The 12,010-nt window shown below is 62.6% G+C and overlaps 1 protein-coding gene across 6 annotated transcripts in view; it reads right to left on the bottom strand.

The window, feature by feature from the left end:
- Positions 1–781: 781 nt before the first annotated feature.
- Positions 782–12,010, bottom strand: part of BEGAIN (brain enriched guanylate kinase associated) — a 46,109-nt gene continuing 34,880 nt past the window's right edge. For all 6 annotated transcript variants that reach the window (XM_070477831.1, XM_070477832.1, XM_070477827.1 and 3 more), the window contains 5 exons: positions 8,685–8,846; positions 6,710–6,776; positions 6,148–6,255; positions 3,796–3,879; positions 782–2,925 (listed from right to left, as the gene is read on the bottom strand). In XM_070477831.1, coding sequence (XP_070333932.1) covers positions 1,549–2,925; positions 3,796–3,879; positions 6,148–6,255; positions 6,710–6,760 — 1,620 coding nt within the window. In that variant the 5' untranslated portion in view covers positions 6,761–6,776; positions 8,685–8,846 and the 3' untranslated portion in view covers positions 782–1,548. The remainder of the gene's footprint in view (positions 2,926–3,795; positions 3,880–6,147; positions 6,256–6,709; positions 6,777–8,684; positions 8,847–12,010) is intronic.

Below are 12,010 nucleotides of genomic sequence, written 5' to 3'. Positions count from 1 at the left end.
TTGGCAGCTGAATGGATGCAGAAGGGGATGGGTGACCTAGAAGGCATGCAGACCAGGCACGTTGACAGCAAGATGTGGGTCATAACGAGGGAGGCACACGGAGGCAGAGATCAGTAGGAGGCGCTGATGGTAGTCCCTGGAGGCAGGAAGGGCAGAGAGTTACTTTAAAAAGTAGCTGAGGATTTCCCAGAACTGATGAAAGATATCAGTCCACAGATACAAGACTTCCTGTGATAAATCCACAGACAGACACACCTCAGGGAAACTGCAGGAAACCAAAGTCAGAGGGAAGAGCTCGTGCAGCTGAAGAGAAAAAAGACAGATTAGCACCAAAGAAGCAGCTCCCGGAGGGGCAGACAGCACATCCCACCCCAGCAGGAAGCCAGGGGACATCTCTGTGAGGCAAGGGCAAGAGACCCCCACTGACATTCTCCCAGCTAAGACAAACCTTCAGAAATGGGGCAAAGTAGAGACATTTTCAGAGGGGGATTAAAAAAAAGCCAGAAGTGTTTGTCACCAGCAGAGCCAAACTAAAGGAAATCCTAAGGAATCTTGAGGCAGAAGCAGTCTCCAAGAAACATTGTATAAGAGGGCAATGACACCATTCAGCAGAGGTTGAGACAGTGGAAGAATTCTAAGCTGGATGACAAAAGACGCCAGGGCGGGGAAGGAGGGGTGTTTCAGGAGGCTGCGCAGAGGGGAGGACAGGGAGGGGAGACACCCAGGGCCACATGCCCCAAGAGCAAAAGGCAGCGGGGAGAAGAAACCACCCAGACGCAAGTTCTTTTCCACCCATGTCTTTATTTAATGATCGCAAAATACAGTACTGAGACAGGGCATGCATCACAGATGACAACACAGAAGCAAGTCACGGAAACCGGGGTCAGAGGGCCTCATTACGTGTGAGGTAGCGCAAGGTGGTGCCGGGGAGCGGGACGCTGGGGGTGGGGGTACGAGCACCGGCCCCACTCGGGACACACGGGACTACGGACCACAGTAGAGCTGGGGGAGGGGTCGGCGGCCACACGGAAAGAACAGCTAGAAGCGTTTCACATCTCATCACCCGTTCCAGTCCCCGTCTCTGTGGACACAGCTTCTGGACCCCTCATCACTGGCTTATGGGGTGTCTCCACCCTTCCCTTCCCTTCCCAGGGGCGGGCCCCACCTGCCCTCACCCGAAAACATACAGGAGCGTTTGCGCTGAAAACACCCAGGGCTGCCGTCCAGGGAGCTGGAGGCCGAGTGTATTAAGACACTTTGCTCTATAAGAATAGTTGCACTTGGTAAAGCTGGGGGCAGAGGGGCAAGGGGGGAGGATACTCATTTCAGTCGGGGAAGGCTACTGCTGAGTCAGAAAACGTTGCACAGTGGTGGTGTGGGGTGGACAAGACGCTCGGGTTGGGGTCCCCCTCTCGGGCTCAACTGGGTTAGGTGGAGAGGGGTCCTGGTGTGCAGGGCCGAGAGGGTGGGATTGGCGGGGAGTCGAGGCAGCACCCCTGGGGACCCAGTGTGTGGGACCGGCCGTGGCGGGGCCCGCACACGGGACGCTCAGTTGAGCAGGGTTCCGTAGAGCTGGGCTTTTGTGAGGCTGTCCTTGCGGCTGAGCCCCGAGCTGCCCGCCCGAGGGAAGGCAGGCTGGGGGCTGAGGCGGGCACCGGGGTGCATCTCCGGGGAGGCCTCCATGGAGCTGGGCTCCAGGGAGTCCCTGGAGCTGCGGAGGCTGAGCTCGGGCTCAGGGCTGCCGCTTGCCCCGAGGAGCTGCACCCCAAGCCGCTCACGGTCCCCCTCACTGGCTGCGTAGCTGGGCAGGGGGTCGGCCGAGCGGCCAGGGCTAAGGCTCAGGTCACCGGCTGCCCGGAGGTAGCGGGGCTCGACCAGGTGGCCCTGGGAGAGGTCATCGCCCTCCGAGAAGCTATCGGCCTTGTAGCTGGCATAGAGGGGGCTGGCGCGGCCCTCGGCACTCTCGCCAGGGCCACCTCGGGCCCCAAAGTAGCGGTCATTGAAACCGCTGGGCGAGGCGAGGCTGGGGGCAGGGGCCGCAGCCGCGGCCGGAAAGGGGTAGGCGCCGATGTCGTCCATGCTCAGCGGCCGCCACTGGCCGCGCCCAGCCCCTGCGACCAGCCGGGCGGACCCAGGCTTGGCCCGCAGGTTCCACAGGTTGGGGGGCATCAGGGCAGGCTGGGGGCCCGGGGAGAGCGGGAAGCGGAAGGGCTCGGCGGGGAATGGCGACACAGTCCTGGGGAACCCCGGAGCCACTGCGGCCTCCAGCGGGGCGGCCACTGCAGCCGCAGCAGCCGCGTAGCGCGGGCTGCTCCCGTAGGCCGCGGGCGGCTTGCGGCCAAAGAGCTCGTCACGGCTATTCAGGTAGATGGCCTGCTGCGAGGCCGTCAGCGTGCTGGCCTGGGCGTGCTCCTTCTCCTCGGACGTGGCGCTGAAGCTGGAGTAGGAGCTGGACGTGGGCAGCGAGGCCGCGTAGCCGCCGAAGGCCTCGTGGCGGTAGCTCGCGGGGTAGGCTGCCGCGCCAGCCTCGGTATCTTCCTCTTCTTCCTCCTCCTCCTCAGCCGTGCTGTCGGTGGAATTCTGGGCCTGCAGGAAGCCCACGTCGGACCCGGGCCCCTCCACGCTGGGCCGCCGGTCTCGGCGCCGCTCCTCGGGGCAGTAAAGGGCCGTGTCGCTGCAGTAGATGTCCCCCTTGTAGGGGGGCCGGGGCCCTGGCTTCTCCAGCCCCTCGGGGAAGCCCAGGTCTTGGGCCGAGGCTTCCGACAGGTGGGAGGACAGGCTGCCGGGGTCCGGCTTCTCCAGCACCTTGGCGAGCACGCAGGGGGGCACGCTGTCGGCATAGGCCGGGCGGCAGAGTGGGGCGGGCAGGCTGCAGCCTGGCTTCTCCGCGTGCAGGTTCATGCGCTCCTGGAACTCCGCGGGCAGCTGGAGGGGAGGGGGGCGATGCGAGGAGCAGGAGGGAGGGGGTCACGGTCAGCCCGGGACTGGCGGCCAAGGCGGGCCGACAGGGGACCTTCCCCGGGGCCTGTCTGATCCCACCAGCCGGAGCTGTATCCCACTAGCCTCAGGATGGCCCCGGTCACCCCCCGGGTCACACCAATGGGGCCCCCGCAGAGCCCCGAGGTTGGACCCCCGGCTCTGACTCGGGCCGCCCCCTGAGGGGCTGAATCGCTTGTCCCAGCCCCACGGTCTGCAGGGGACACCCCGTCCTGTGACAGCCTGGATCAAACCAGACACACAGAAACAGATGCAGCAAAGACTGAGGGCCCAGGCACGCATGCGGTTTCCACGTGAGTGCCTGGTGGGGGATGGCCTGTTTTGTGAGGGTCTCGGGGGTGGCCCAGGCTCCCGGGAGCGGGCACCTGGATGAGGCCTGGGTGAGGGGAGTGTCTGGATGGAGAGGAACAGCCTGGCTGGGATGGGAGCCCCGGGTCCGCGTGGCACTCGCCCCGTGGTCCCAGCTGAGTGGATCCCGGGTGAAGCCAGCTTTCTTATCTCTGCAGGATTTGTGCCCAAACCAAACCACTGGGTTTCTGAGAGGCTCACACAGGGTCACCCTGCTGGGAGCAACCCCCCGGAGGAAACTGGGGCAGGCAGTCCAGGCTGGTGGGGGGGTACGTGCAGGGCGGGCCCTCCACCACATACGCAGAGGGGCTTGGACAAGATCGAGGCGGCCAGAGGGACGGGGTCCGGGCTTAGCCGGCGCCTTCCCGCTCAAGGGCGGGAGCTGCTGGGAAGGAGCACGGCGGTTGCGGGGGCTGGTGGCAGGCCTGGCCAGGGTGGGGCTCACATTACCTCGGCCATCTTGTGGCCCCTGCCGTAGGTCTGGCTGCATTGCAGTAACTGCGCTGCGAGACTGCAGTCCTTCCTATAGAGCTCCTAGGAGACAAGAGAAGCCGTTTGACTTAGCACAGGCTTGGCCTGTGCCAAGGTCCCAGCAGCTGACGTGATAAGTGGCCCACAGAGCCAGCTGTGTGGTGGGCAGCATGCGGACCCCCTCTGGGCCTCACGCTCTCACCTGTAGGATGGGTTACTGACCCCAACCTGGAGCCCCATGTGTGGAGGGTCTCCTGGCAGGCAGTCCTGCCACTGACCGGGGTGGGAACCTCCCAAAAGGCAGGGGCCATGGAGGAGGAAGGGCCCCTAAAGTCCCAGAGGCCCCCAGGCATGGATACCAAGTCCAGTCTCCCTGACCTTGGCTTCCGAGCCCCTCCCAAGGGAACTCCGTGGACAGTACTGCGGTAGCCGGTGATTAGGAGAGGATCTGCTGCCCCCCCAGGTCTCAGGGTGAGGCCTGGCAATGGAGGAGGCTGCAGGGCCAGGCAAGGGTCAGGGCGAGTGGGGGTAGAGGGCCTGTGTGACCCCAGGTTCAGGCAGGGACCGGCTCAGCCTCCTGAGCTGAAAACAGCGGCACACAGGAGGCATCCAGGGCGCGTGGTTCTACCTTTGGGAAACCTGTTGCATGTGCCTGCGGCTGGGCCTTGGTTCCCACCCCCACTCGGGGACTCTCTGCAGCCAGGGCTCTGATGGGGGCTCCCTTGCCCTGAGAGCCACCCACAGTCTCAATTCAACCAGAACCAGGTGTCCTGCAGCTCGGGGGCGCTGCTGAAGCCGTGGGCACCCCTGCCGGTACCCGCTACCCTGGTCCTAGAGACTCTGGTGTCCCCCACTTGGCCGGCACGGTGGAGGGAACCTGGGTCCCCCGCTCCTTCAGTGCATCCCCGGAAGGGCACAGTTGGCCGAGAGCTGAGAACTGAGCCCCTTGTGAGGCCCAGACCAGCTGCCGCTGGCACCATAGGGCTGTGGGCACTGTCTGGCCAGCCCAGACCTGCCACTCAGTCGTGAACAGATGCGGGAGTGCTGCCCCATCGGGGCCTCCCCTCTCCTCTGCTGTACTCATCTGCCGTCTCCTACCCAGGGCACCTGGCTGGCCAGGGCGGCTCCTGCCCCCTCCTGCTACCCACCTCTCCCTAACCCCCACCCCAGAGCACAGCAGGTGGCTCCCGTCCTGCAGCTTCAACCTCTGCGGTCAGACTGGACCCATGTCGTCCTCTGACACCCCACATCCCTACTCGGTCAATCAGTTTGCTTCCATCTTCAGAACATAACCAGAATTCAATCCCCCTCCCTGCCTCCCCGGCCGCCATCCCGGCAGACCCCTGTCCTCTTTCTCCCAGACTGCTGCCTGGTCGACCATCTACTTGAGGTTCATCCTCTATAGTCTGTCCTCAGCAGAGCAGCCGTGGAGCCCGTAAGAGGAAGTCCAGCCAGGCTACCTGCTGTTCAGGAAGCTTCAGTGGCTCCCATTTCACGCAGAATAAAACCCAGATTCCTACTGGTGCCTAAATGCCACCTCCTGTTATCCTGACCTCAGACCCGCAGGCCCTCCCCCCCACCAGAGACCCCTCCGGTCTCTTTGTTGGTCTTCAAGCTACTCAGAGCCCCCATCTGCTGCTGTGGCTTTCTGCCTGGAAGGGGAGCCCTCCCCCGCCATCCCGTGGTCAACTCCCTGCTCGCTTTCAGGTCTCGGCTCCTGCAGCCCCCTCTCGAAGCACCGGACTGAGGTTCCCTGACCCTGCAACTGGCTGCTCCCAGCCCCCTCGCCTGCCTTATTTTTCTCTGCAGCATTAGCACTTCTAACTCGCAACACAGTTTACCTATTTATCCCGGGTTCTGTCCGCCTTCCCCGCTCAGATGTAAACTCCACTGGCTTTCCTGTGCTCTTCACACCCTGCTCTCAGAGCCTCGAGGAGCAGGTGCTAATCAGCGAGTGTGTGCTCAGCGGTCAGAGGTCTGTGGAGGGGGGCGCCGCCCTTCTCATGGGACCCAGGAAATCAGGACCCATGGGTAGCCCCACAGCTCTGATGCCCAGTGTGGGTGGCCAAACGCAGGAGTCCTGAGCGGCCCCACCCCAACCCTGGGCTCGGGGAAGCCCTGCTTTGACTGGGCCAAGGTGGCCTCGTGTTCCCTGCCTCGAGTCCTGTCTCCTTCCAGCGGAGGGTCTCGCGGACGTGGTGTGAGAGGCAGGCCCTGTCGTCCCCTGACCGCCCACGTGCTTGTTGAGGTCCTGCCTCACCCGTCTCTCCACCCAGCCCTGTGCCAGCCCCCCAGGGCTGCCACGCGGGGTCAGATCGGCCCGACACTCACATTGTCCTCCGACAGCTTGTCAATGGTCACCTTGGCCTCCAGCAGGTGGCTGTTGAGGGCGACAATCTCATGGCTGAGAGCTCGTTTCTCTTCCTCATAGTGCTGGCCCTGGGGTTGGGGGACAGGCAGGGGGGTGGTCAGCGGTCAGCCAAGGCCTGGGCCTCAAGCCCCGCTGTTCCTCTTGGCCTCCCCGGAAAGCGAGGAGTTTGGAGTCCAAGGAATACAAGGGTCAGAGCACAGAGCAACCCAGGTTCCAATCCCCCTCTGCCAGCGAGGAGCCAAATGTCCCTGGGCAAGTCAGTGCCTCCCTGAGTCTCCATTTCTCACCAGCACCGTGGGGACAGTGACAGCTGAGGACTTGACAGCACCCTCCCATTCGGGGCTGAAATGGGGGGGACCGGCCCAGCCCCTGAGGGAGAGGGCAGGATGGAAACGAGGCCTTTGGCTCAGCTCCACGGGCAAGGGCATGGTAGCCTGGCCCTTGGTCCTCACCAGGGCTCCAGAGCTGGGGCCCCCGGGCTGGGTGTGCTGCGGTGGGGGCAGGGGTGGGTCATGGCCTCACCATGCGGAATAGCTTGTCCTCCAGCTCCTGGTTGATCCTTTGCAGCGCCATGTAGTTACTCTGAATCCTGGAATGGAGGCCGTGAGGTCACTGCTGTGCCAGGCCTGAGCCTCCCATGGCCCCGGCAGCCATACGGCCTGCTGATGGCTGAACCTAGGCCCCCTCTCTGGTCTAATTGTTCCTGGGCTAGAAAACATCTCATTTAAACTAACTGGCTGCCAGGGCCCAGGACCCCACTGATGAGAAGGGAAAGTTTCTTATTCAGAAGGGATTCTCGGGAACTCTCTCAGAGCCAGTGAACGCACATTTTACACACAGTCCTTACAAGTCTGGCTAAGGGGTTCCCAGTTCAACAGCAGGTTAGCAGGGAACAGGCTTGAGACTATGCAATGAGCCCTGAGGTGATTGCTGGAAACACACAGTGAATAAGATACGGTTTTCCCTGGAAGAGGCTGAGGTGGGGAGGCAAATGTGGGGTGGGAATCGATGGCCGCCCCGAGGTGTGATGGTGGAAGGGGCAGTGCCCACCCTCCTGACAGCCTGTGTGTAGTGTCAGTGGCCGTGTCTTGCCAACAGAGAAACTGAGGCTAGAGGTGCTTAAGTAGAAAGGGACAAAGAGCCCCCCTGCAAATTCAGTGTTCTATAGAAACACGGGTTAGATCCCTGGATTGGGAAGATCCCCTGGAGAAGGAAATGACAACCCACTCCAGTATTCTTGCCTGGAAAATCCTATGGACAGAGGAGCCTGGTGGGCTACAGTCCATGGGGTCACAAAGAGTCGGACATGACTGAGCACACAATCCTTGATAAATATTTAAAACAAACCAAGCCAATAGCAAGCTGAAACTCCAATAGTTTGGCCACCTGATGTGAAGAACTGACTCATTTGAAAAGACCCTGATGCTGGGAAAGAGTGAAGGCAGGAGGAGAGGGGGATGACAGAGGATGAGATGGTTGGATGGCATCACCGACTCAATGGACATGAGTTTGACTAAACTCCAGGAGTTTGTGATGGACAGGGAGGCCTCGTGTGTTGCAGTCCATGGGGTCGCAAAGAGTCGGACACAACCGAGCAACTGAACTGAACTGAAGCCAATAGCAAAGTTTGCGTGTTGTTTTTTTTTAAAATATTCTTTCTAAAGGAAGGCTGTAAAGTGTATAATATTTTTAAAGAAAAATGTCCATATTAAATGTGTGTGCTGTGTGCTAAGTCACTTCAGTCGTGTCCGACTCTGTGCGATCATTTGGACTGCAGCCTGCCAGGCTCCTCTGTCCAGGAGATTCTCTAGGCAAGAATACTGCAGTGGGTTGCCATTCCCTTCTCCAGGGATCTTCCTGACCAAGGGATCATACCCGCGTCTCTTACGTCTCCTGCATTGGCAGGCGGGTTCTTTGCCACTAGCACCTGTGTAGAACGATGTTTTCAGAAGTTTTGTTTTTAAGGGAGTCATCGCTCAGCGTCCCACACACCAGGCCGCTGACGGGAATGGTCTCTAAATGCTGGTTCACGTCCGGGGCTAGACATCGTTTTCCTATCAGAGACCCAGGCGACAGGGGCTGGGGCCCTGGTGGGCCAGTCTGGGTCTGGAGATGGCTGCTTCTGTGTCATCACGCCCGCCACCACGTGAAGAGGACAGAAAGAACGAGCAGGGGACCGAGAGGTGTCAGGGAAGCGGCTGTGCCTCGCAGCGGCCAGACCCACGTTCAGAGCCTGGTTTGGCAGCTCTTGGCACAAGGTGCGACTCTGGCAGAGCCACTTGGCCTCGCGGACCTTACGTGCAAATGGGGTTACCCACCCGCCGCAGGGCTCCGGGCCCCGCCCCAGAGCCCCGCCCCCCTCAGGGCCACGCCCCAAGACCCCGCCCTCCCGGGTCCCGTCCTAGAGCTCCGCCCCACCAAGGCCCCTCCCCGTCCAGGCCCCACCTCTCCATGGCCCCGCCCATAACTCCGCCCCGCAAAGACCACGCCCCCTCACCTGCGCAGCTTCTCGGTAACTTTCTCCAGCTCCTCCTGCGCACGGCGCAGTTCGATCTCCAGAAAGTGGCGGGTGGAGTCGAACTCGTTCTCCAGCTTCTCCAGCCGGTGCGTGGTGTAGGACAGCCGCTTGCGCAGCTCGCCCTTCTGCTCCTGCAGCGAGCTGCAACGACAGGCGGCGGCGGCGGGCCAGGCCGCGGGCACTGAGCTCGAGGCGCGCGTGGGTGCGCCCCGGGTGCGCCCGGCCGCACCAGTGCACACGCACACGCACCGCACACAAACACTGCACGCGCGCGGGCACACACACACCACACCCCACAGGCACACACACTCCCCACGCGCCCCCACACACACCATACCCCACAGGCACGCACACACACACACACACTCACCCCACAAGCGCGCACACCTCCCCAGCCCCTCCCTGGGGGGATCACGGTCCCTGACACTGAGCCAGTCTGGCACTGGGGCAAGTGTTTGGGGGCGGCTGAAAGGACCCTGGTTTAAAGATCGCCCAGCAGCAGCACCCCGCCTTGTCTGGGAGCCCAGCTCCAGCCGGCACCTTTTACAGGGTCCCCGTTTTGCTTCTCTATAGCAGGGGCCCGGCTGGTGAGGCCCAGACACTGTGGTGCTACATCCTAGAGCAGGCCTCTCTTCCTCAAGCGGGCTGCGTGCCCTCTGGGCCAGGGAGAGGAGGGGCCCCGTGTGAGGCCCCGTGCCCAGGCAGCATCCACCATAGTGGCCAGTTAACTGCACGGGGCATCAGAAACTCAGAAAACCCCAGGCCTGCTCATGTCTCCCTTCCTCCAGGAAGCCTTCCAGAGGCAAGCTTGGCTCTTAAGCTCTACTCACCCCCCCAGACTGAGGGCTCCTCTGGGACCCCGGCCACTGAGTCCCCTTGCTCAGGAAAAAAACAGGACAGGGGTTGGCTCCCCGCTGAGCCACATGCCACCCATTCACATGAGCTACTCTGGGGCATGAGGCAGGAGGGGCAGGTGTTACTGGCCACACCCTCCTGTCGGCTGCCACCCAGCTCCCAGAAAGCAACTAACCACGGCTGACCATGTGCTGACCCTCGGAGGCACCCTTCCCTGGGCTGGCTGAGCGCGCAGAGGGGGCCGCGGGGGGCGACTCACCTTCAGCAGCCGGGAGGGCTCGTTTCTGTAGGGAAGGGACAGCTGCGCGGTGGGTAGGGGCACCAGGGGAGTTCTGCTGGCTGTTAGCCACGAGTGAGGCTAAGATTCAGGCCGCCGCTCGGTGCCCTGGCTGTGCGCTTTGCTCAGTCACCCCCTGAACTGTGCCCCGTCAGCCCCTGCGCTACAGTCACAACGAAGCCCAGAGCTCCATGGCGTCACGGGGTGGGCAGGGGCCCTGCGTCACACAGACCCGGCTGCCAGTCCCTGCCAGCAGCCCAGCCCCCCACAATGCACTCATGACTGTCCCCCTCTTGCCCTGACACAAAAGCCCTGGCTCCAGAGAGGTGCCCGGGTGGGAGGAGGGGCCCAAATGCCCATCGTTTGCTGGAAGAAGCACAGCCCCCCTCAGGGGACCATCTGGAGCCAAGGCCCCTGGGTGGTGACTTCTGGTGGGTTTGCTGCAGGCAGGCAGGAGGCTTCCTCTAGCGTCTGGGGCAGAGTGATCGTCAGCCTCCAGCCTGATCACACAAACCACACTTGTGACCACAGGCACACACCCAGCAAACCTCCCTTACGCATTCCTGGACCCCTGCCCAGGTCTACATTTTTTCAAAATAAGTAAAAATCAAGAGTTGCCTATGTTTTGAGAACCTCAGAGAAGGGCGGGGCGGGTCCCCAAGGAAGATGCCAAGTGACAAGCAAGCAGGGAGCCCAGTGGCAGAGTGCCCACGGCTGCCCACACAGTGCCCGCTGCCTCCTCCAGGCAGCACACCTGACTGATTTCACTGTGAGCTTCCTGCAGCTATTGATCCCAGGCTCCCCCCAGCCCAGGCCTGTCTCTCCAGTGGGCTGCCAGACACCCTGAGGGCTCTCCTACGTCCACCCCAAGGGTCCCTGCAGTGCAAGGGGTCAGGGCATCAGCCCCTGCAATCAGCCAGCCTGCAGGGTTGCAGGTGCACCCGCAGCCCTTGGTCACAGGGGGTTCACACCCCCCTGGAAAGAAGTGAGAGCACCCACCCTCCACCTCTCAGAGCCAGCACCCTTCCTTCCCTGACCCTGGCCACCCGCCTGCAGCCATAGCTGGGGCCCTGCCATCCCAGGACTGTTCACTCCTGTTGTGACCCCACCATATCCCCACTACAGCACATCTCCCCTGTCCCCCCCTTCCCTCCTGGCCTGCCCTGGGCCCTCTGTTTACCCTGCACCTCACAGCAGTGGCAAAGATGGTCCTGCTGTGTATCATCTGATGGCCCTCAGAGTGTATCATCTCGAGGGGAGACAGACAGTGAGCAAGGGGATGGGCTCCCCAAGAAGGCGAGTTGGAAGAATCCCTGATGGGGTGGTGGGGTGGGCTCCAAGCGGAGCCAGGACCTGCCCCGGGGCAGCGTGACCCGCTGCTCATAAGGCAGCCAGCTCTGTCGAGGAGCCCATCTCCGCCTCCGTCCCCCCCGTGGCCGCCGGATGCTCTTCCAGATGTGCCGAGCGGCTGTGTCCCCACCACCCCTCAAACACTGCTCCCACCCACCCCTGAGCCCATCCAGCCCTGGGCGGGCAGCACCCCCAGCCCCGAGCCCCTACCCCCTCCTGGTGCAGATGCCTGGGCCCCGGGCCTGAATGCGCCTCCCTGGCCCCTCAGCTGCGCCCGCCTTGCTGCCCACCGCCTTTCTTCAGCTCCACTGCCCAGGCTGATCCCAGGACCCTGGTTTGTCCCTCACCCCTCCCTACACACCTCGGGCCACACGTCCTCCATGTCCAGCCCCACACGAACCCCTCCCAGGCCTCCATTTGGAGGCCCCGCCTCTCTCCAGGGTTCCACACTCACCCCAAATCCAGCCGCCCACCAGCCTCTCCTCCCAGAGGCCCACAGGCACCCCTTACCCAGCGCGCCCGACGCTGACCCCTCTCTGCCTCCTGTGCTGCCCATCAGTCTCCAGTCAGACCCCGAGAGGCCGTGGTGACCCCTCTCGCCTGTGGTCACCCTCCAAAGCCCGTCACCAAAGTCCTGGCAATCCACTGCTCAATAGCTTTGGACACGTCCCCGCCCCTCCTGGTCCAGAGAGGGCCCTGGGCTGGGCACCCTGGGGTCTTCGGTCACCTGGGTGGTACCGCCATCCCGGGGCATCGAGTCCTGCCTGACCTCAGTCTCAGTCTCTGCGTCTGTAAAATGGGGACGTGTGCACCCGTGCCCTGG

The sequence above is a fragment of the Odocoileus virginianus genome, chromosome 16 (genome assembly GCF_023699985.2).
Source record: "Odocoileus virginianus isolate 20LAN1187 ecotype Illinois chromosome 16, Ovbor_1.2, whole genome shotgun sequence".
NCBI classification, from domain to species: Eukaryota; Metazoa; Chordata; class Mammalia; order Artiodactyla; family Cervidae; genus Odocoileus; species Odocoileus virginianus.
Note: the sequence above shows the minus strand (reverse complement) of the source record. Positions and strands in the feature narration are given on the sequence as shown.